Genomic DNA, 25008 nt, shown 5'->3' on the forward strand with positions numbered 1-25008 from the left:
CTACTGAGTCGACTGTTTTGAAAAGAACAAACAGCATGAAGGAACGTAGTGTGGCATGCTGTTAAGTCAAACAGCAGCTATATATTCCTTTTTTGCAGATTTCAGCCTTGGTTTTAGAGATAAGCTCCTGATAAGGCCCTAAACAGTTTTTTAAAAAAAATAATAATAATGGACTCTGAGATTGATTAATCTATAATGTGAAAGAATGCAAGAGCGCTTCTCCCACAAGAAATCATTTACCAGACCACAAAAAGTCATTTGTTTTCAATACATCTGGGATTTTAACTATATTACTTACACCGTTTGGAGTGTGAGTGTGACATTCCATAAAACCTAGAACGGTCAGGTGGTTCACTTTCTCTGCATGACGTTACTTGCGTACTTTAAGGGGCTCTTCCGATCACAACTGAAATGTGAGGAACTCGCAGAGCAGCCGCTCGTGGTCGAGTGCTCCTGACACACGAGTCAGGATGCGCTGGGCTCCTCGTTGCCCTCAGGTGGGCCAGGCTGCCGCCCATGAGGAAGGTTCTAGGTGTAATCTCTGCCATCTCCGGCTTTTTGTTTTTTTTAAAGGAGTGGACATAGCCTATCTCTTTCCGAGACCTTGGTAAGCCGCTGTCTGTTTGCACGGACAGTTCTGATCAGTATCCCCAGTGTACGTTTCATTGTGTCCATAATGTCCACGCTAAAGGATCAAACAGTATTTTAATTCTTTTAAAGTTGAAGTGTCATTGCATGGCTTCTCTTTTTAGATGAATGTTATTTAAGAGTCATAAAGTAGCTTCAGCTAATCCTGTAGTTTAATAAAAGAGGAAATTACTGTAAGAAATAATAACGTATCTTTAAACTCAGTCATGATCAAAGCAATTATAAAATATTCATTTGATGCTCCTGCAGGGAAAACATTGTATGTCAAGAGAAGCAAGTTGTCAGAAATTATCTCGCCACCTCTGTGCCTGTTGAAAGCTTTGGAAATGGCTTGGTTCTTGAGATGGAAGAGCGATGTGTAATTGGACATGCAAAGTAAGCTCTCCCCCAGCCCAGTTCATCCTACGCAACTCCATGAAGTAGGCTGGGTCGAGAGCAAGTGCCTGGACCCAAGTCCCTGAGGTCTCTACCAGCTTTACTTCATCCTGCTCCTAAGTAACATTTCATTCCAGTAGTTAAGTATTTACTACTAGAATAATTTTGCTTTCTTATAGAAAAAAGGAAGCCAGGTGTCCATATTAAGTTGTTCCGTGTGCCACTTGATTCTGCCTTTATATTATATCTGAGATTTCGCTATCCCACAGAGCTTAGATGCTACATTTGGACAGTGGGGGAGAATAATGTGAGGGGGTGGGCAAGATCAACATGGGATGAATGTGTGCAAGCGCAGCTATACTACTGGGGAAGCAATGTATGGGTGTTTAGCCTGAGCCCTGGAGGCAAAAGCCCCGTGGGGCAGCAGGAATAGCAGAGGCTGTTTAGTGTTCCTGCTCTCCAAAACTGCATTTACATGAGCTCAAGAGACCAGCAGATCCACAGCTTCTCCCCTCCCCCCAACACCTCCTCATCCGTCCCTCTTCTTCCTCTTCCAGGGGTCAGATCTCTGACCTTAACAAGAGCTGCCTTGGAGCTTTAAGGATCCATTTAAAGGAGCAAGAGTAAAGGACAGAAAGGAAGGCTACAACATGAAGGACTGAAAGACAGACAGCACATCAAAGTGCTATACAAATTATTAAAGGAAGGCACTTAAAATTTCTAAGGAATAAACAGTGTTAGTGTTTAAAATGATATGGAAGAAATCTAGTAAGTAATATTCTACAATAGGGAAAAGAGGCGTGAAAATAGTCATGGAAAACGCCATGTTCAGATCAACACTATTACTGATCCTTTAGTTAATAAACACTTCACTAACAATCCAAAAGCAGCAATTGTTTGAACTAAAGCAACGACTATCCAAGATGAAACACAGAAAAGCCAGGGAACAAAGAGCCATCATGCTGTATGTATATCATCACTGATAACTTTAACAACATATGAAAATTTGTCAGTCAAGATTTAAGTTTCCTGGGCAGGCATAAACAAGTTGACAACAGACTTAACCTTTACATACCACTCCTCACAGTGATTTTATCAATATTTTAAATGTCTAAATTGCTTGGTATATACGGTTAAGAGACATATAGAATTTCTCCTTTTTAAAGCATATTTCGTGTCTTCCTTTTTCTGCATTTAGCAAAGCTGGTAACCGGCGGAAAAAACACCGACTTGAAGGTCACTATGTGGAGCTGCGACGCTTTCAACAGCACCAGAGGCACAGGGGACCAGCACCTCTGCCATGACTTCCACCTGGTCCTCTCTCTCTTTTCACTGCTCTACCTCATCATCTGCTTCCCAATTGGCCTTTGCTACAATGCCCTGTTGGTCCTGGTCAACCTGTACAACAAAGCAACCATGACCATGCCAGACGTTTACTTCGTCAATATTGCAGTCGCTGGCCTCATCATCAACGCGATCGCACCAATGTACCTTCTAGGACCTGCCAGTACAAAATGGGCCATCTGGAGTTTCAACAATGAAGTCTACATCACCTTGCTTATCTTATTCAACGTATCCTCCCTCGTTATCATGTACTCAACGACATTGCTAAGTTTGGACTACTACATCGAACGTGCTCTGCCGAGGACTTACATGTCCAGTGTATACAACACGAAGCATGTATGCGGATTTATCTGGGGAGGAGCCATGCTCACCAGTTTTTCGTCCCTCCTGTTCTATGTCTGCAACCACGTGTCCTCTAAAATAATTGAATGTTCCAAAATGCAGAACAAGGAAGCCGCAGACGCGATCATGGTTTTCATCGGGTACGTTGTGCCAGCCATTGCGGTGCTGTATGCGCTGGTGTTGATCTTGCGAATACGCAAGGAGGCGACGCCACTGGACCAAGACAGCGGGAGATTAGACCCGTCGGTGCACAGGCTTCTGATCGCTACCGTCTGCACACAGTTCACGTTATGGACACCCTATTATGTCATTCTTCTAGTAAACACATTAACTAGCATGCAAGGCAAAGTCACAGATGAAAACTACATTCGAATATTACATTTTTCCAAAGGACTGTCAAAATTCTTGGCTTTCTCAAGCAGCTTTGTCATGCCTCTCCTTTACCGATACATCAACAAAAACTTTCCAAATAAATTGCGAAGGCTGCTTAAAAAACTCCACTGTGGGAGTCAAGGTTGCTCTCATGAGCGCACAGTTGTTCAGCAAGTTATAACGTAGGTATGACTGAATGCTGGTGGGCCAGTACCTGGTTTGCAAAGCTTATTCTCCAAGATACTTTCACATGGAGGCCACTTAGCAAGGATGCTGAAAAGGGGATTACACTGTAAACCAGCAGCTCAGTTTTAACCTGCACAGGTAGTGAAGCTGGTTGGAGAACACTGTTGAGAATCTGTCTGTGGCTTAACCCCATAATTTCCAAGACGTTCAATGCACTGATTCAGTTACTCAGTATGAGCTTTGCTCTAGTAATTCTGTCTAAAGAAAATCACTAGTGGGCCAACTGAAGGCTTTGACTAACACCCAGCACTTTGTAATCTCATAGAGCGAAAAGAGGTATCTTTATGTTCCATATAAAATATGATTTTAATTGTGCAAAGTAGTTTTATTTCAAGGTGAGGATAGCACCTTTTCAGTTAAAATAATATCCACTAATGATCAAGCTGGTCAAAATTATGTAATAGTCTAAACAATGAAGGATCAAAGATAAAATGTTTTTAATATTTAATATAAGAGAGATTTTGTAAAACCCTGATTTAAAGCAACATTTATTTGCAGTTTTAAAACAGACTAGTCAAAGACTTGTTCTAATGTATTCATTTTTTTACATCTTATCAAAAAGTCAGTTGTCCCTGCAACACAAAACATTTCAGTCACTAGTAGCCACATTTTAAGAACGTTTTTAAAATATTTTATCTAGAAAATGAAAGACAAAGATGTTGGCAATTTTAAGATAATTAAAAATCAGACAGAGTTAAAGAACATCTATTTAATCGTTAATTTATTCTTGCATAAGCTTTAGTGGACACTGCCCACTTTTGAAGAGAGCAGTTGTCCAAAAAAGTTATGCCAAAGTAAAATTGTCTTTAAGGTGCCACAAAACTCTTTGTCATTATTGCTGTAAGAGATTAATATGGCTACACCTCTGGAAATTATTCATTATGGTCCATAAATATTCATACGGACATGTTCTTTTTACAGTTGAATGAATCAGCATTTTCAAGGTATTATTTACATGCATTAAAGGAGCAGCTTTAAAGGACTGCAAAAATGAATTTCTAATTTAGATAATGATTGATGAGAGTTTTTTGGGAAGTGATGCAATTTAATGATTGTCTTTTGGGAAGTGATGCAATTTACTGAGTTTCTTACTAGCTTGTGCCACAGTACAGTGTGAATAAACAGTGCACAGAATGTACTGGGAGCGGGACTTCTGTGCTGCTTTGGCCCAAGTCTTTTGCTTCCCTTTGCTGCCCGCTCCTCTTGTCAGATGTGGAAACCCAGTATAAACTGCGAGCCTAAGCTAGATTCAGAGGATGTCTGATGCTCACCTGGGCCCTTTTTATTCCCGCTGCAGCCCCCCTCCAGCCTCCAGAAAAGCTACACTCAAAGGGCAAGAGATGCAGTGCGGTTTGAGGGGCTGCATGGGGCAGAGGGAAATCCGCACCCTCCACGTGGGAATGCAGATGTGCCTCCGATATACCCGAAGAAACAGAGAACGGTTCCCAGCTTTGCTACACAAACACACAGAGAGCACTGTGCGTGGAGAATTCAGCAACTAAAATGGCTAACCATGCACATAAGTATTTTCCCTTTTCTCTGCACTTTAATACACATACATTCTTCTCTTCGCACCCGATTCAGGTTTTCCTATTAGTAATACTTAGTTTTTCTCAGCAACATACTAAATTCACATTTTTATTGAATACACTTTTCAAGTTCTCTTTAATTCCCATAATTAACTGCTCTGTTGCCATTTGCCTGCATAAAGGACTATCTGGTATATGAGCATAACAGTATGTGTTCAAAGTGCATTGTGATTCAAAACTATACACCACTGCTTTCTTCTTCTACCTTGTTGTTCCGTATTACACAGAATATTTCACTTGTCTCTTCGGGTGGCTTACTTTTTAGTATTTCCTGTTCTGCACCCACAATCACCCAGTCTGTTTTAACATCAAAATAATAGTATTAGTAAGAGAGAAATGAGGTTTCTTCCACTTTCCTTCCTTTTGCTAGCATTTTCACACAATAAGAAATAGAGGCAGGAAATAACTGTGACTCTTCTCCTTTATACTCTTCAGGTTTCTCTTCACGTTCTGTAAAGCTGTCTACTCAAAATGGATTTCCAAAACCACTTCTCACAGCTCCAGTTTAACGAAATGATTTCCCAGATCTCTCCATTACAAGAGGTGCTGTTCATATGCTTTGCAAAGCTAAGATCAGTATGATTTATCTGAGTATAATATGTGATGTGGCGTAATACACATCGCTACCAGTCGTCCTCCTCCAAACACAGCCACTGATACCTAGTCACGTGTTTGCTGAAAGGGCAGCAGAGGCAGAAGTCATGGAATATGGAGCTTGCAACAGGAAATATATTGCCTAAGACAGGGATTTAGCCTCCTGAATTATTGCATGCCCGTGCACAGAGTTCTCATTAGGCCCAAAGAAGGCCAATGACCAGCAGGCAGCATGAATCTCTCAGCTGACCAACGATCGTACAAATTCCAACTGTCTAGTCAAAACTGTACTTGCTGCCTGCTACAGGTCAGATTCAGTTGCCAGTGCTGGAAAAGAGAGGCCAAAGCTCTCAAGTGCCCTCAGCCTGGGCAGGAGTTGGGCAACGGTCCCTGTCCTTTCCCCATATGTTTCTTTAAGGAAACACTTCCGGCAACCGTATTATGCAATGTATTATGTATTCATTTATGCAATGAAATGAGCAGCAGGCCTAGGACTGACCTCTTCAGGGTCTGCACCTGCAAAATGCTGCCTGCCAGAGCCCTGCTGCAAGTTCTTCCTAGGCCAGTGTTGCCTGGGACTGTGAGCTTACTAAAATATGGAAGAGTAATTCACAGCACTGAACATCTTAGGTCTGTGGGCTCGAATAGCAAGCCACCAGATTCACTTAGGATGTACTTACTGATGTGTCTTTACAGATACAAAAAGAGCTTTATCAAATGCATGACCTAAAACTGTCCTGCTTTCCAATACGGACATGGTAATTCACATCCTGAATAGACATCATGTCAAGCACAATATCCTTTGCTGTTTTCTTAGGCACCGAAGCTCCAAGCTACAAGACCACCAGTCATGTTATTGTCCTACCCTTCTCTATCATGACCTTTAAGATGCAAATATTTAACGCTAGATTCTGGTGCGATGAATGCCTCTAGGTGTTCTCTAAAAAGAGGAAAATTAAACAGAAAAGCAGGAGAAGGAAAGTAAACTGGCACTAGAATTCGGTTTCAATTCCACAAGGATCACACGCTTTTGGAAGTCAAAATCTATTTAATTCCTTTTGCCACTCAATTCTCTGCTTCAGAAAACCCACATTTATCCAAAATTCATGTTGATTTGCCTGCACCATTTTGTTTGTTTCATCTCACGTAAATAACTACACAATAGCTTACTCCTTTTCATTCAGAAATCAGTCCCACTGGACTCAACAAGCTTTATTCCCTAAGCGTGCTTAGAATGATCATTTTCTGTCCTACTTCTTGTCTATTTGCTTCTAGAGATAGCCACAAACCCCAGGATTAATCCTTGCAATGAGCAGACAGGCCCGTCTAAATATGAACAGCCCAGCATTCTGCCTTCACTTGATCAAAAAGGTTAGATCACTGGCATCTTGCACTTCAGGGGTGTGTGCTTGGAAATACATACATAGCAAACTTGGTTTAAGTTTCACTGTAAGTATTTTAGAAAGGTTAATTTGGTGCTTTGCAAAAAAGAAAAAGGCAGTATTTTAGGTACAAAGAAACGTTCAATCTCTTTGTTGTGTAACCATCTGTACAAACCAGCAGTGCCAAGACTGCCCTATATTTTCAAACATATTCACAATGTTTGCATATTGCTTAAGGAACAGTATTACTCTGCAACGTAATTTCAAATGCCTGTTTTTTCCATTTAGACTGGTTTACTTTTCTAGGGGAGCGTGCATGTGAGAAACTGGTATTTTAGCTATTTTCCTGATAATGTACCACAAGTACCCGATGTGATATTCTTTCCACGAAAATACCAAACACAAAGTACAGCAGCCACGTATATTTTAAAAAATTTGGATCTGGAGTGATTTTCAGATAAGCATACAAGTAAATTTCTAAAGAGACAACAAGTTTGCCATCTGTATCCCAGTAAAAAACAGAGTGGATTTAAGGAAAATGATAAGCAGTGAAGATAAAGAACATTAACAAGAATGGAAACCTGTTCTCAAAATTAATAATCAAATGTGGGGCCTTTACATTTCAATGTCTGAAGGGTTCTGGTTTCTTTGTAAATATGAGCCAACCTGTTGAGCATTACCATGAACAATACTGTGTATCTGCAGATAGGAGCAGTCTACTGATGTACAAAGAATACTTTAAAGAATTTATTAAATTATTTCCGAAGACACAGATATATCACCATTTTAGAATAAACCTCTAGACCATTAAAGAGTACTGTATAAGGTTTATGTGTACAGAAAGTCAGCACAAGAGTGCCATTATTAACAGTATTATTTTCTCAGAGTACAGATTAGTATTTTTGAAAATGATTTATGATGTGTAGTTCTCCTCTTGACAGGGGAGACAATTATGTCAAATTAATAAACAAATAAAAATGTTCACCTCAGTCTCCACCGGTGTCATTGTTGCTATTGCTTAAACCTTCTCAGATTCAAATACTTTTTCCACCAATAGAAAATAGTGATGCAGGCAAGAGGGCAGTAGGCTAAATTAACCTGGGCACAGTTATGCAACCTCGGACAATACCCAGGCCCCAAACTACCGTAATCTGCTGTAATGTTGGGGAACATGAAGCTGATGAAGTATGTGGCTGTCAGACTGACCCTGGCCACAGCGATGAAGGTTTGGAGCTGGGCTCAATGCAAACTGATGGTACTGAGCATTAAAGCCCTACATTGCTTGGGGTCCAGATATCAGAGAACCTTCCTCTGCATGAACCTGCCCAACAGCAGAGATCTCCCTGCCCAACAGGGTTTTTCCATGCAACTCTCCATTCTAGAAGAGAGGCAAAGCTACCACAGAGCGCCTTTTGCATGGCAACCAAATTTGCAACACAACAGTTAAACAACCCACAGTTCACAGCCCGAAGGGTCGTCTGGGTTGCACAACAAGGTAGGCTCACTCTGCCTTGTTTAACCTTGTTTAACCGTGCGACATGCTGAATATACTACCCGTGCTCAGGAGCTTTCATGCTCTTATGACCCTGACCACCAAGGATTATCTGAAGGTGAAACAACCAAGAAATAACCCTCAGTTTGCTGTAGGGTCATGCAAGTGTAAATACTGCTCAGGTGCCAGGGTTGTAAAATCCAAATGCCTCCCAGCATGCACTGCAGCTCTTCGGGTGTTAAATAATGGCCACTGAGTTGGCCATGTTGGCTCTCCTTGTCTTCTCATGGTAGGTTACAAGTAGCAGCAAGTTTGTCCCCAAACCAAACAAAGGAAAGCATCCAGCAACACCATCAAGGCAGAACAAGGTGGCTAAGATCCTGGGTGGTTCCCAGATGCAGGAACTGGCTCGTTCACTGGTTCCGGATGGGAATGCGCTTTTTCTAAACGAACAGATCCACAGTTTGGGAGCGCTCTTGGATTCATCTTTGTCGCTAGACAAGCTGGAAAAGGTTCAGAGGAGAGCAACATGGATGATCCAGGGACTGTAAACAAAGCCTTATGAGGAGAGACTGAAAGAACTGGGCATGTTTTGCCTTGAGCAGAGAAGGCGGGGGAGTGGGGGAATATGATAGCGCCCTACAAGTATGTGAAAGGCTGTCACAAAGAGGAAGGCCAGCATCTCTTCTTGATCATCCCAGAGTGCAGGACACCAAATAATGGGCTCAAGTTACAGAAAGCCAGACTCTGGCCACGGATCAGGAAAAATGTCTTGATTCCGTACTGCTGCAGCAGTCTGACGATGGAACCGATGACCTGCAGAGAGTGTGGGCTCTCGCACACTAGAGGCCTTCCAGATGCAACTGGCCAGCCATCTGAGAGGGATGGTTCACCCTGGAGGCCTGCACTAAGCAGGGGTTGCATCCAGTGCCCCTCGGGCCACTTCCAGCTCTACCATGACTCAAGGCCTAGCTGAGGTCCAGGGTCTCCAAGCATCCATTACAACGACTGGATGGCAATGTCCATCGCTAGATATGACCAGCCCGGCAGTGGCAATGCCTCAAGGAGGCAACCGCAATATGCTCTGCAGGAAGCTGACTCACTGAAATAGCTGGACAGAGGCACGCGTGTTAAAATCACTGCACTGCAGTCTATTAACCATCAAACCATACTCAAGGTCTTGTAAATGTGCAAACTCCTAAATGACTTAGGACCAGAATACCAAGATAACCACTTCCCCCTATATCTATATCTGAACTCTTCCGAGGAGGCTTTACTAGTAAATACATTAAGTAAATATTGATATTTACCATTTCCTAACCCGAGTGGATGCTCTATCTATAGAGCAAATCCTGTGCACATGCTACTGGTGGTCATCCAGATAGACACATTCAGTTAGTAACAGGAAACGCTAGCTGAAATGTATTTGGATTAGAACACCCTCAAGATAGAACACCAATCAACTGGATTACAATGTCCCAGTTCAGGAATAACCTGAACCATGATTCAGAGGACTAGGAAGGAGCCATGGTGAGTTTCAGGTTGACATGGATTCTCCCCTTGCACAAGAGGAGGAGAAGGAAGTTTCCACATTCCCTTTTGTCCAAACCTTGCTTCCCTTTGATGTACAACTTTGGGAACAGTGGTAATTCTAGTTAGCTGGTAATGAGAAAAACTATGTTTAGTCAAAATACATGCTTTCCATTTATGCAAAAAGGGGGGTCAGGGTAGCCAAGGCTCACTGTGGCCTGTTCATGAGAATCTAAATCGGTGGTTTAGATTACTTTTGAACAATGACAGAAACACACAAAGACAATTCCTCTCCTTGCTACGATTTCCAGTTTCTGATATTACCAAAGGATGGGGAGAACTGGCCATGCAAGCGGTATCATCCCCTGCTCCACGGACAAATCCAGTTTCTCTGTCCCATCTTGGCAATGGTAATTCACAGTTAATTGCTCACCTTCCAAAAACTCCACCTTGTGGTTAACTGGAGAACTCGGCTTAATATAATTTCATCCATTCCCTTTATTCTAGGATCGTCTCAGAATGGATTGTGTGATGAGCACCCATTTAAGGGGGGGGATCTACCTATGTAACATTGTACTGCTTAAGCTTCAGAAAGCACGATTCCTGTGCATGCTACAGTAGGACTGCCTTTCTGATCCAGTCCAGGAGCGTCACAGACCACTGCTCTCTGCAGCATGGACTGGTCACCCGTATTTTAAACAAACGGTATTCTTCTGGTTTTAGGTATGCAGTTGCAACACAGGGGACTTTGCAGGGCCTACCAGTGACAATCAAGCCAAAGCTCACATCCTCTTTCCTTTGCCTCGAAAGAGTTCATATCATGCTCCCAGGCTTTGTTGAAAGCTCAGAGGTAATGGAGCTAAAAAACCCCACTCGACAAGCCTGCTTCATACTCACTAAACTGCCAGCTTCAAAGTCAGTCTCAATTACATTAACAACAATAATTTTGCTGGGCCATTATTCTTCCCCTACGCACATTAACACGGGCTTCAAAATGAAAGAGGTAACTGCTACCCACAGCGCCCTGCACGGGATACTTGGAATACCCCAGCGTGCCATTTTAACACTTACAAAGAGTTACCTGGAGTTACAAAGAAGTTACAAAGAGTTACCTGGAGATGCTAATCACGGGGGAAAAATGCTACTCCCATTAGGAGAAAGACTCTCTAGCCTTTTTCAGATAGGTTAAGGTTCTGCAGCTCTTATTTAAAAGTCTGAGAAAACGAGAGAGCAGAAGGTGCTAATAAGGAAAATTTCATTCACTGAATGCTCTAACACATTTCTTTCCGTTCCCTATCTAGGTCCTAAACATTACAACAGCTTCCGTATCTCAGTCTCAAGCACAAGACAGGTCTGTAGTCTGTGGGTGCTCCTGGATCCAACAATGTCACCAGAGGCATGGGTAAACTTGGCAGCATAGAGTAATGGTTGGAGCTCTGGCTGATCTACCATGCCCCTGTCTGGACAGACAGCCTTAACTACAGCAGTCCATGCCCGCATATCTTCTTATCCAGACTCCCGCAATAAGTTATATGTGGAGCTATCTTTGAAAACAGTCTAGAAACTTCAGCCAGTCCAAAACGGGGCAGCAAGACTGCTAATGGGGATTGGCTAATGTTATCATTTTATGTCAGTGCTTCTGGGTCCAACTGAAAGTGCTGGTGCTAACTCTCAAAGCCCTAAACAGCTTCAGGGCAGGTTACCTGAAGGATTGCCTCCAATATACAACTGTCGAAACCCTAAGATTCTCCTCAATGGTTCTTCCCAAGGAGCTCCTGCCAAAAGAAAGGTAGAAAAGGGCTTTTCGGTTATGACACCCTGGTTGTGGAAATGGCTTCCCCAGAGGCCCGCCTGGACCCTATGTTCTCTTTCTGGCACCAAATGAAGGCCTTGTTTTCTTGGCATTTTAATTGTTCAGTTTCTGCTGTTTTAATTCTGTTATTCTATTTTAAATATAGAAACATAGAGCGAGTCAGAAGGGGCCTCCCGGGTCATCTAGTCTGACCTCCGGCACCAGCTGGCTCCGCTCATGACATGCCCACCATGTGGACGTCCAGCCCATCCTTGAACACCCTCACCCATGGGGCCTCAACCATCTCCCGTGGAAGCCCATTCCACACCTGACTGTCAGGAAGTGCTTCCTGGCATGCAACTTGAACCTGGGTTCCCTGAGCTTTGCTCTGCTGGAGCGCGTTCTGCCTTCCTCTGCAGGGGAGAACAGGTCTCTACCCACCTCCGTGTGACACCCCCTTACATACCTGTATGTCGCCGACACACATCTTTGGGTTGCTGATAGAATTTATATAGCAGGTTATTTTTCCAGGAAGGTAATCAAAACTTGCTTCAAAATTTCATGCCAAAGCCCTGAACTGCTTTCTCAGTGAACAGCAAACCTGATTCCTCAGTACGAAGGTCAACAGGGGTATCTTAGTTCAAACACACTGTGCTTTTTTATTTAATTACTCCATGTTTTCCTGTTCCACATTTTATATACTAATATATAATTTGGCTTGCAAATAAATGACATGACAAACACATCAGGAAGCTGCAATTAACTTCACTATCCTAATGAGAGTAGAGCCGGTGGCAAATCCAGATTGTAAGCTGTGAAGGAGCCGTAAGAGTCGGTGGAGAGCAGACGAACATGCTACACCTTAAGCTTAACTTCTTAATGTATGATAGGTTAATGCATTTGTCTTGGACAATGGGCCTTTTAAAAGACACTCCTCCATTATTCTTCCAGTACACAATAATGCACGGATTAAAACTAGCAATCTTCATTCCCAGGTCATTCCAGCCACAGTACTCCAGGCTCCTCATCTGTTTCTAAACTTGGGACAGTTACGGGAAGGGGGGGGAGGTGATTAAAAATAATAAATTAAAGCTCTAATCTATCCTTTTGCATTTCAAAATGCAAAGAGTCTCAGAAAACATACTTTCAGATTTCAACGACTGAGGGAAGAATACTTTAAAATTTTTAGCGTATGACTCAAACTCTGAGTGAGAAGCCACTGGATGGCCTCACAGACTCAAAAATATAGGGCTAAACACTACTTTTCTGTTCTGGAGTACCAGAATATCCCCCTGCATATGTCAATTCGAACTTTAAAGTCACATGACTGAGCCTTATGCCTGCTAAAGATGCAACGTGTATGGTTTGAATTATGTGACACCAAGTTCCTGTTTCTTACAGAACTGTAGGTTTTTGTAGTCTGAGCTTGCTAACGGAAGACGTCACTGCACACAGGAAGCCAAATATGTGATAAAACTGTTATTTTCCTCTGAACAGCAATTACATTTCATCAATCTGACCATAAACAGAGCCTCACACTGCTGTATCTGCAGAACACTTTCTTTCACAGGTAAGTTTTCTACTTTGTTTTAAATATGAAATATTTTCATCCCCATTAAAGACCAAAAATAAATCCCCTACATAGTATGTTTATTGCTGCACAAGCAGCAGTAAAATCCCACCACTGAGGAACTATGTAATGAAAGCGAGAGACAATTCTCTTTTTTACGAAGCATAAATAAGCCAAGTGTCACATCGCTCCGAAATGCTCAAGAGGCCAGATGCTTCAACTATTTAAACAAAGTGGGGTGGGGGCTGGGGAGACACCGATTTCTTCTGAAATGTTGCCTTCTACTGTTTTAAAACAAGACTGAAGCCACCATTGCATGTCTCACAGTTTTCAAACAGGACACTGCTGGCATTCTTCCGCTAAGCGAAAGAAAACTCTGGTCTCCACCTTTCGGGCTGGTTTTGTGGATATGGGCTTCCCTCAGTTTTTCTTTTCTTTCTTTCAGTTACTCATACTAACTTCAGCTAATGATTCAGGAAACAAATAACTAAGAATTAACAAACCCTTTTGAATTGAACGGTTTAAAAGGCACAAACCCTTTCGGACTCACAAGCGGTTAACACCCCTGTTGCGCACAGGGCTGTGTGGCGAGAAAACTATTTTCCCCTGAGACAAGAAAAACGGGGTGGGGGGAAGGCTGTCATATGATAAACCTCTATACAAAACAGTTTTGGTTTCTAAAACAGTGACTCCTAAACATAGTAATGCGGCTTGGAAGCTTTCAAATAAGTTGTCAGTTTAACCAAGACCTGAGTGCTTTAAGCAAATGCACGCAGGGGAAAAATAATTTCAAGTCCAGGCTCTCTCTTGAGATTTAGCCTGCGGTACTCGCCGTCCTGGCCGCCTCTTGCACACTGCGCAAAATGATTCGGCTCCATCTATTGGCAGCAAAGGATAATTTATTAGCTGGCTGTCTGAGCCTGAGAACAGGATTCCAGAATATTTTAAAATTCACTGCCAAAACAAATAAAGCCTAATATACTGGTGGCACCCTGCCTCAAATGGACTCTATTAAAATGGAGTGGTTAGGCAAGGTCAGAAAGAATTAAAAAGAAGAATGGACACCAGAAGAAAGGATTAGCAAGAAGCTAAGGAAGGGAATCGTGTTTTTAAAAACTGCAGAAAGTTTAAAAAGTTAACTTAAAATAGAGTGTTTGCTTACTGCATTTAAAATGTCCTGTGATTTTCCAACACACTCCCTTCTACGGCTGTAAAGCTGAAATAGATGACATTTCCATAACTATATTCTGGGGAAACCCTGCAGTTCCCTGAAAATTAAATGGTGGAGGCGCCTTCTCGAAAAGCCCCCCTCAAAACCAGCTCACGCACCAACATGCAGCTTGCTGGGACAGAAGCAGTTCAAATACTCGCATCATGTGGGCAGATGCAGACATGTCAAAGAGGCAAACAAGTTAATATCGACATTGCTACTTAGAGAATTGTGAAGACAACAGCTTTATACCAAATGCATTCTGAGAAATATCAGCGGTTTTCAAGAAATCTCAACATTCTAAAATGACTAATTCCGCAGAAGCCACTCGATAAAGTGAAGGGATGGTCCACCCATGCAGTTCTGTGCCAATACCCCACAAATCAAAGCAACAGAATTTGCCATTATGCTGTGTAATTAGAGAAAATAAAGTAAAATATATTTTCAGAAAAAATGATGTTAACTGAGCAGCTTTACAACTGGTATGCTTGCATGAATTGCTTTTTGATATTTCCACCTATAAAATGAAAGGCATTTTCCCCCATTACAAATGGATTTGCCACTTAATTTTAGCAATAACGGCAACTTTCAATGCCAGTGTAATTTTTGCTATAAGAATACTGCTTCATGAAAGACATTTGCTGAAATTCAACCTTCTTAGCCAAGAGGTCTAGATCTCGGGATCTAGAATTTTTTGAGTCAAAATTCCACAAGATGCATTCAAACATTGCTAGATTACTCAGTGCTGTTTGCCAGTTTGCATATCACGAGGACCTGTAAACGACTCCTGGATCCTTTTTAGTAAATCTTCATTAGTTCCCATTCCACTTCAGCCCCATCACAAGCTACTTCTGAAATGTCTCTTAGTGTCAGGGGTGGTCGCTGGTCAGTCAGGAAGTAGAAAGGCACACAGGCATGCAAGGCCGGCAATGCAAGAGTACCAATCTGGTATGAAGTTTACTACTATAGTTTTCTGTGGAACTTTCCATTTCTAAAAATATTAATTTTACAAAATACACTAGCAATCATACCTAAGTGATTGAACAGTCAAACTGCCCACTTATAAAGCGGCCATTGTTGTTGTTATTATTTTTATTATTTAATTAGCTATCCCCAGGAAGCATGTTTGTTTATTTAAGCATTTTAATTATATCTTTTCTCTTTGAAAAAAGCCCAAAAGTAGGTTTTCTAAAATGGTAACAGTCTTCAATGATTTCATAATATTGATTTTCAGACAGAGCTTTCAATATTTTCTGATTGTTACATGGAAATTTTGAACTGGGTATTAGCAGCTATCTCTCTGCAGATATGTATTTCTCAAAAGTAAACACTTCCTGGCTCCACCAATGCCCCTGTGGCACTGTGGGACACCCATCTCTGGTTCGCCAACAGTTTTTTTTTTTCATTTGCAGAAAACTGGCAAATGCGTTTGTAAATTCTTTCTTTTTTCTTTTTGTCAGTTTTCCACGGCTATTCCACATGCCCGGGCACTTTCCTTGTATATTTCAGATGTCAAAGGGGCACCAAAATGGAGCAGGCAACCTACTTGAACATGAACCTCTGAGGCCGCATTTAGGCTAACTTACAGCTGCCAGGGTCCATGTGCTGAAGTGACAACTCAGAAGCGCTGAAAAGGGAGAATAAGCAGTAGAAGGTGCATGCGAAGTAGGGGAGCAATGTCTCCTCCTGGGCAACGTGACTCGGTCACTTTGAAGAGCTGCACTGGCGATTCTCAGTGCCTCCTGCCCTGTGATGCTACCCTGACTCTCCGTCCACTTCAGAGGGGGGAGATACTGGTTCCCTCCCTGCTGTTCGGACATCCGTAGTATTTTATTTATTTATTTATTTATTAAAACATTTTTATGCCGCCCCATTCGCCGAAGCCTCGGGGCGGCTTACAACATAGATAAAACAATAAGTTAAAATATCCATATAAAATAATCTTAAATTAAAACACACATTATAAAATAAGCCGCCCTGGCCAGATAAAATTCAATTGTATTTAGCATTTAAAATGTTGCTTAAATAAAAAGGTCTTAGCCTGGCGCCGAAAAACAAATAATGACGGCGCCAGGCGGACCTCTCTGGGGAGCGCATTCCATAACTTAGGCGCCACCGCTGAGAAAGCCCTTCTCCGAGTAGCCACCCTCCTAATTTCTCTCACGGAGGGCTCCCGGAGAAGGGCCTCTCCCGCCGATCTCAGGGGGCGACTGGGCAAATATGGATGTGTACCGCACACTGGGCACAGACGCTCATATTCAAGCACCTGAAATCCATATTCCTGATACTCTGTTTTTATTGCTAATTTTAATTGCTGGAATTCCCCAACAGAAACTCTTTAGGATGGGTGTGAGGATGTAAACTTTAGAATAAAACGAATTAAAGCTTTCATATACTCACAGCCCAATTCTGCACATGTTTACTCAGAAGTAAATCCTACTGAGTCTTTTTGGACTCGCTCCTAAGCTAGCCTTCCCATTCAAGGCAGTTCTCGGAGGAGGGCAGCGTGGCCTGCTTATGAGCTTTCAAATGGGCATCCGGCTGGTCGCAATGGGACGCGGGATGCTGGACCTTTGGTCCAATCCAGCAGAGTTCTTCTGACATGTTCTTAAATGTACATGCAAACAAAGCCATAAGGCTTAAACTGACAGCGTATTTAACACGCAGCATTCTTAACACTGGGGGGGGGGGGAACCTCTCTTAAAAGAGACGCAAGTGATGAGAAAAGCCTTATGGAGAAAGATTTTTCCATTATTAGATGAGACTCTGTGGAAATTTCTGATAATAAAAAGGCCCAGGGCCCTGCAATTCACGCAGCTTGAATGGAGCAGCTTTGCATACTATTGAATGATTTGAAGTACACCCAGTATTAAATCTGGGATCACTGGAAAACTAAAATGCTTGTGTTACAAAGGAAACAGAAGATGCAATCACATAAATAGCATGCTATGTCTTTGAGTTGCAGATATGCAAATCAAGCTTGGTCAGTAGACACTGGCCATTAAAATGTGCTCTTGATTATTCCCCCTGCTAAGAAAGCTTCCTTACACTTTTTAACATTATTTTAAATATGAAATGTTTATCCTATTGTAACGCAAGGCATATATCTTTTTTTTTAAATGAATAACACTGGCAACGGATTTCCTCTAACAAAATATATGGAAATCACCTTTTTGATAATGAACAAATTGTGCTTTTAGGTGGCCTATAGATTACAAGTTCCATATTTATGGCAGTCATTTTCTGCAGAGCAAACAGCTATTGAATCTTTTTTAAACAGTCTAGTATTTGCTTAAAAGGAAAAGTGATGTCTTTTCGTGGTAACAGAATCATGATGGCAGCACATGATGGAGCCATTACAGCTAATTCCCTGTAAGTTTCACCTTAAGAAACCCCTGTCTTCAGGAATTTATAACTGCTATAAACATAAACATGCACGCACACAGATGAAAATGAGCAAATAAGAGCATAATCAGCTAATAATGCTAAAACTTGAAGTTAAAAAAACATTTTTCCCATTTCTTTGTAGCTTCCCCATGAGATTTAGGCATACGTGGTACTGAAAATTAAAAAGACTGATTAGTAATGCTGAAATTCTATTGCTGTGAATTTGCAGTTTTCACAGCTATCCATTTTTAACGCAGAAAACTCCATGGATGTTACTTGCACTAGAAGGACAGGACTGCTACTAAGTCCCTTTGTGCCAGCAGAATTAAACGAGGCAGAGAATTTCGATTTGCCACAGAATCAGCCCAAACACATTTGGGAAATTTTCAGTCTTTCAGGAGCAGAGCTTGTGACACACAGCCTTTCTCTGGTTGGTTAACACTGTAACGGACCACAGATTCACATCCCTGATTCTCAGGGCTACACTTAGGCTGGAGATAATGCCTTTTGGCATATATCTTAAAGCTGTAACATTATTAGCCTAAGACGGGATCCAAGGAAGCATGCAACAAATTCCGTTCACCAGGACATTCTTTGGACTCCAGTTCCTTGAAAAGCAGCTTTGGCAAAACATTTCTGAAACCAAGGCACTTCAATAAGAGTATGCAGACATGGGGGGGCCAGTTATGCGCAGGAATATAAGGGAATGCCTTATCTGAAGCCAGACTATTTGTTCCTCTAGTTTTATACTGACTGCAAATGGCTCTCCTGGGTTTCAGGCAGGGGTCTTTCCAGGTATGAGATGAAGATGCCCGAGACAGAACCTGGCCCCTTCTGTATGCAAACCAGGTGCTTTACCACTCAACTGTGGTGCTTCCACATCTGTGTGTACTAAGTGTTCGAAGTTTAAACGTGGGCTCTTTCTAACCAAAAACCTAAAGTGGCCGTGGTCCTTTCACATATCACTCTGCTGCAGGCAGCCTTGATTGATAAAACAGGTCTACGGAAATCAAATCAAAATCACACTATATTATGGCTGCAGTTAGTTTCCGACGGCCCCATCACTGCAAGACCACCAAAGAAGAAAGCATTCCTGTTTCACTACCACAGGATGTTCTCCCATTAAACTAAACCACACTGAGGGTCAATTCATTAGTTGCAGAAAAGACGGGAGACTTGAATTTCTACCAAAGATTAACTATTACCTGTGGTAATAGTTAGTACAAGGCCTTAGGTACACTCAAACATTCTTCAAGTATAACTAAAACCATCAAGTAGAACTATCAGTTGGAATAGACAAAATATAAATAAAATACTACCGCTACGAATAACGATGATAATACAGCTATTTGCCTTTTTGTGTGAAAAGACACAGTTGACCCCTAGTGGAACCAGGAGTGTTCTGTGTGTTTCATTTTCTGCAGGATGTGACGCTGTACCAAGACTTCATCCTGGCACATTCTTACGTGATGCTCCACTCCCAGTAAAACAGAAGCAGAATCTTGCCTTCTTTTGTGGCCAGGCACATGCTTGCATTGCTTTCACTAGGCGCGCATTAAAGGCATTGTTCTTCCTTATTCACTCCCTGGGCATATGGTGTTACTTTTCCATATTATTATTGTGCAAATTATGCTTCCGAAGTAATTCATTGTGACTTCATTTCAATTTGCAGTACCTCCAGGAAAGCAGAGTTCTTCACAAGTATGGTCCCTCATAACATGACATGGATGAAGTACCCAAGCCAGAGTCAACATCCATTCATAAATGTTAGAGACATCATCTCTTCACAACACATAATATCAAGATTAATGCATGGCTATATTGCACTTTTGGTACCAACTGGTTTACTAGCTGGGATAATTATCTTGGGCACCTTCCTTAAGAACTGCAAGCAACGCACTTTGGACAAATTAGACACAATGATTGTTGCTCTTACCTGCAGCAACATCTTAATAATTTTTTTATCACTCACCATCAGCACAAGGCCTTCCTATCTCAAAGTATCCTATCTGGAGTGTGGAGCACTATCATTTTTTTTCAACTGGGGTTACTTCAATTCTCAGTACCTTCTTGTCCTCATGATGCTAAGCTTTCTCCTCAAGGGTTACCCACCCCAGAATGCTGTTATTAGTCGGGTACACCAAAAGCCTATGGTATGTGTTGGCGTTGTACTAACATGTGCTTTTTGCGCTGCAACGACAGTGGTGGCATTGCTGGGCATAGTGAATTACCACGAAGAAACAGACTGCCAATTAGATCCTTTATTTGCATGGCCTGAATATGAGATTATTAAATTTACCCTTGGCTTCTGTATTCCATCTGTGGCCAATCTTCTCTGCTTTATTCTGTCATTTGTTAAAAAAGGCCAGTCAGAGAGCTCCATCACAAGACAAACTATCCATCCTTATTGGACTGTTTTGGTGATCGCTGTAACGATGTTTGCGTCGCGTTTATTTTACAATGTCATGATTCTGGCCAGGACCAACCTGAAAATTCAGGGAAGCATAGGGACACCACAAAATGAGCTGAATATGAACATTGCAGAGATAATGTTGTTCAGTGAAAGCTGCATTAGTTTAGGAATCGTACTTGGGCTCCATAAACCATGCAGGACCGGCTTACTTCATTGTATAACCAACCTCACTAAAGTTTGTAGGAGGAGAGATGCTAGCAATAGAACTCCTGAAATACAAGGAAGCCATACTGAAGTCTCATTTGCACAACCTAACAATGGATCTCACTGACTTTTACATCCCAAAACAAAAGAAGAGCTACACATCTGCTAATATATAGACCTGAAGGAATGACAGTCTTCAAGATTCTTTTTTTTCCAACAGCTACTGAAGAAAAAACATGATCCGTTGCAGACTGACAACTACCAATCATGATCATTACAAGCTTTGCAAGTGCTACTATTACATGTTGATCTTTGGCTTTTGTGCTGATATACGGACAGTGGAGTGATCAATCCTATGGGCTAATTGGTCAAGAGCTTTTAGAAGAAAAACCTTTGCCTCCATTTTATTTCCATAAATTAGTGCTTTTGAGTTTACCAATGAGAACATCTGCTCCCAGGATCAAGAAGTATGTTGCGGCGACAGGAGAATGCTTGAAAGAAAGAAGGGAAATCTTGAAATGGTAGCATATCACCTGGAGAATTAAGACATTATTCTACAAGTGAATGTTATACTGAGAGAAGTTTTAAAAGTATAACATTATCAGCAATCACAGTCCCTCAAATTTTTGACCTCCCATATCTGTATGGGATGCTGGTCACCTGCAGATAGGGAAGGAAGAGTTTTTATTCCTCTCTATTGTCCAACTACCCCAGGTGGGAGCCAAGAAAATTCAGCCTGCTAGAAACTGTGGGTACTTCTAAAAGCTGTCCAGTGTGTGACAATACTTTACATAACAACAAAAGGACATGCCATTTCTTGAATCAGAGGTCTTTCTGGGCACCTAGCACCCTGAAAGGATTGAAACTAAAACCATACAGCTGCAAAAAGATACTGCTATTTGCTGAAACAATATAGTACATCCAGAAAGCTCAGCTTAGAGTTCACTGAAGAAGGAAAGGGATTGGACAAATATACTGTTCTTCAATGCTAAACAGTTGTTCTGGGCTTGAGACAAGGTAATCCTTTGGGTGAAGGCAGGTTTAAATACACAGGGCCAACTTTTGTCAAAGTCCCAGTGTTAACTGGGACCATTCACCTAGAACAGGGCGGGGAGCTATTGAAGACAGTAAGGTATATTAAGGGAGTACGTGTCCTTCTGTGATTCAGTTGCCTTAAAATGGTACTGAAGAGAAATTTGGAATTGTGTCAGTAGACAGGGCAAGAAAAAACAAACGGCAATATGGATAGCAGCTCTTTGATTAACTATGCAAGGGAGTTTCATAATAGAAAACAGAAGTGAATGGAAAAGGAAGCGTGGACGATCTATTAAAGTACTACACCCCTGCCTGAACGGAGAGCTCTCTGTGCTGATCCAAGAGCAAAGTTAAGATGAAGGTAATCTAGACATTCAGCAGAACTAAAAACGGAGCTCCCACAAAGGGGTTTCTAAAGGCAGCATCTTCTTTATACACAGGCTGCCACCTCTTTCCCTGTCCAGTCTCCACGCTCCCCAACATATTCTCTCATGAATAACACACCTCAGTGAACACTCTAAGTCAGCTGGCACTGTTGTGTTCAGACTCTTGACTATACACACTTTGGAAACTACATGAAGAAATCATGTATTTCTCACAAGAAAGAAAGAAAATACCAGGCTGAAACTCTTGAATTCCCAACACACACACCAGTCTCTCTCCCTGCAAACCTTCTTCGACTCCCACCTCTGATACAAATTTTGCTTAACCTCTTAGGCTTCATACCCAATTGAAATTAAACCCAAGTGCACTTAACTGCATTTTCCCACATCCATCCGTTTTACCCTTGCCTCTCCCTTTCCTCCCCTTCATTTGCCATCTCCACACTGGCAATATGTAGATGGTGAACCCAGAAGGGCAGGGAAATGCTTCTTTTTTAGCTAATGTGACTTGTTAAAGTGTCATATGCAGTTGAAAGCATCATGTATATCCTAGCATTTTGATTAATAGTAATAGTCTAGTGTGTCGTTAAGAAAGCGAGGAATGAGAAGTCAGCTCCCAAGACATATTATTGGCCTGACAAAAGGGAATACTTCACGAACCACAGGAGGCAGCACTGACGCACTGGTGCTTCCTACAGGGATGGTCCTGTGCAGCAGGGCTGGACAACGTGTGGTCCCCAAAACTGTCTCGGGCCACAGGCTGTTCCAGCTGGGGCCTCCCACGTTGTTGTCCACAGCCCGGCAACTGGGAGGTCACAGGTTGCCCACCCATGAGACCCAGATGCCTCGGCCACCACCAAAGAGGACGGCTTCTGCGGAGAAGCGAGCACATGTTGCTAGAAGGCAGCTCAGAGGACTTTAACGGATGGAGTTGGCTCAATGGGAAAATACTATCACACTGCATTCAGACATACTGCCCATCATTCTGATGGAGGCGTGGTGCCCAGAGAGGGTCAGATAAAGTAAGACTTGTTGGACAGGCCTTGCGTGTTACTGGCGGCTTGGGAGGAGAGGGAAGTGAAAGACACACTGTAGCACCAGGCAATATATACGCCAGGAATGGCTAAGTCCACCTACTCCCAGGGGCTGAGAGTCGGTTTTGCCTTCGCTGCAGCAGGCAGTGGAAGCGTAACACTTCTGCTGACGAGGCGAAAATCGAGATTATACACAGGGCCCATATGAGGAGGGCAAAGTTTCTCCCCTTCCCACCTGGTGATCCCCAGCCACTGAGAATCAAGCTTGTTCATATTCACATAGCCCTGCTTCTTCGCATGCCTAGCCCAGTTCTGTGCTCTATTTCTTGGTCGTACTAGGATGTGACAGACGCCAAGAATGGATTTTTTATGTGTATATAGGTTATTTTAATATGATATGATCAGTGAGAAGTTACAGCCATTTTTCATTTACCTAAATGTGACTCCAACTCATCGTATGAATAAAAGTTTCTAAAACCATTTCATGTCTAAATGATCACCAAATTATTACAAAACCCATTTTTATGGCAAGCGCAAACAGGATGTTAGAAGCTTTTCGGCATTTGGATATTTGTTCCAAGTCATGGAAAAAGGCTGTCTATTCCTTTTCAGATAAACCAGATAATTTTCTGCAGCTATTAAGGAAATGTTATTATAGGGACCCATAAGCCGTACTGGGGAAGAACGTCACCCATATCTGAACCAAGATGAGTGAGAATTGCTAGGCTAAATACACTGGAAGTACACTCCTGCATTACCTGGAGCCGGTAGAGATCAGATGTCCCTTTGCCCTGTGTCTCTGCAATTTCAAAAAAATAATCAAATCAAATCTGGGTATGTGCAGATTAAATTTCAGTAGGCTTGAAGAGGAGCAATGGTTGTTCTTATGTAAAAACTGACCGTGCCGTTGTCTTCTGAACTTATCCCTTGCTCATGAACCATCTTAGAGAGTGAGTGGGTATGTGTGCGTGCATGCATACGTGTCGCTCATGTTAGATTACTGCACTCTCTTATTAGGCCACGTAGGAAAGGAACTAGGCTGCAATATTAAAATTAACTCGTGAGATAAACCAATTAAAAACTTAACTGAAAAAGCAATTTTAACAAGTAAGTAATATAAACATACACAGCCCGTGCTTACTAAGGCAATGCACTGCTTAATGCAGCTCGTACCAAACTAAAGCTCCTACTGAATCAAAATCAACAGAGGATCTCAGCCACCACACGGTTTCTCACAGTGACCCATCAGAGGTCTTTAAGCGGCTGGCCTTCAACTGGTGGGGAGTGAGGAACCACAACTGAGTAACCATCTTAAGCAGTGTGGGACACAACTGCAACACCAGCACCAGACCCATCTCTGGCACAACTTAGAAGCAGGCCCTCAAATGACATTTGGGTTTAGGCTTCATTCTGGGCCTGTAAAATTTGGCACATATTTTTCCAGAAACCAGCAATCGTGTTTTAAAAGCCACAGTCTTATCATGTTGTTGTGCATCTTTCCATAACATACTACCTCTAAACGCAGATATTTCATACAGCCATCATGACTAACAGCCATTCAACTTGCCCGCTGTTGTAAAGTAACAGCCCCAAGGACTGAATGGATATAAACCCAGAGAGAAGAAAATGACCCTTAGAAATGTGTTATGAACAAGACGACCCAACATCGCAGAACAGCAGGGTCGGAAGGGGCCGAGGAGGCCATCGGGTACAACCCCCTGCTGCTGCAGGTCACCAGTTTATACCATCAACCTGCATGGGAGCTGCACCTGTTCTCCATGAAGTTGTTCCATCAAATCAATTACATAAAACGAGCCTAATGCTTCACAGTTTCCGTGCAGGCAAATGCAAGTTTGCCCCTTCATGTACCGATGGCAGCATTCGCATATAGACTCAGTTCCCTGGGCACGTCTCTGTTAATTGTTCGGCGAGCACAAGCACTAAAGCCTGGATGTTAAGAAATAAATAGCATTCCTGGGAAATGGGCAGAAACATACGACTAAGTGAACAGACATAACTGTTACCTAGTCACAAATGGAACTCTAAATTGCAGCTGCTGACCTAAT

General features: G+C 42.2%; 3 protein-coding genes across 11 annotated transcripts in view; 2 read left to right on the forward strand and 1 right to left on the reverse strand.

Moving 5' to 3' along the window:
- GPR146 (G protein-coupled receptor 146) overlaps window positions 1-7884 on the forward strand; it is a 35929-nt gene extending 28045 nt beyond the window's left edge. For 4 of the 6 annotated variants that reach the window (XM_044433210.1, XM_044433214.1, XM_044433213.1 and 1 more), the window contains 2 exons: window positions 898-1023; window positions 2222-7884. In XM_044433210.1, the coding sequence (XP_044289145.1) occupies window positions 1017-1023; window positions 2222-3267 (1053 nt within the window). In that variant the 5' untranslated portion in view covers window positions 898-1016 and the 3' untranslated portion in view covers window positions 3268-7884. The remainder of the gene's footprint in view (window positions 1-897; window positions 1024-2221) is intronic. The other 2 variants (XM_044433216.1, XM_044433215.1) reach the window with 1 other exon arrangement.
- CUNH7orf50 (chromosome unknown C7orf50 homolog) overlaps window positions 1-25008 on the reverse strand; it is a 111567-nt gene that overhangs the window by 63868 nt on the left and 22691 nt on the right. The gene's annotated exons all lie outside the window — the stretch shown is intronic.
- LOC123024941 lies at window positions 11615-23422 on the forward strand. 4 transcript variants are annotated; one of them, XR_006415027.1, is made up of 3 exons: window positions 11615-11703; window positions 13108-13276; window positions 19298-19507. XR_006415027.1 is itself a non-coding variant. In XM_044433218.1 (3 exons), the coding sequence occupies exon 3, from the start codon at window positions 19577-19579 to the stop codon at window positions 20615-20617; it is 1041 nt and encodes a 346-aa protein (XP_044289153.1). In that variant the 5' UTR covers window positions 11615-11703; window positions 13108-13276; window positions 19546-19576; the 3' UTR covers window positions 20618-23422. The 4 variants fall into 4 exon arrangements, 2 of the variants coding, with proteins under 2 accessions (XP_044289153.1, XP_044289154.1); XR_006415026.1 differs by lacking the exon at window positions 19298-19507 and adding an exon at window positions 15996-16308; XM_044433218.1 differs by lacking the exon at window positions 19298-19507 and adding an exon at window positions 19546-23422.

The sequence above is a fragment of the Varanus komodoensis genome, unplaced genomic scaffold, assembly GCF_004798865.1.
Source record: "Varanus komodoensis strain SLA01 unplaced genomic scaffold, ASM479886v1 scaffold26, whole genome shotgun sequence".
In the NCBI taxonomy this organism is placed as follows: domain Eukaryota; kingdom Metazoa; phylum Chordata; class Lepidosauria; order Squamata; family Varanidae; genus Varanus; species Varanus komodoensis.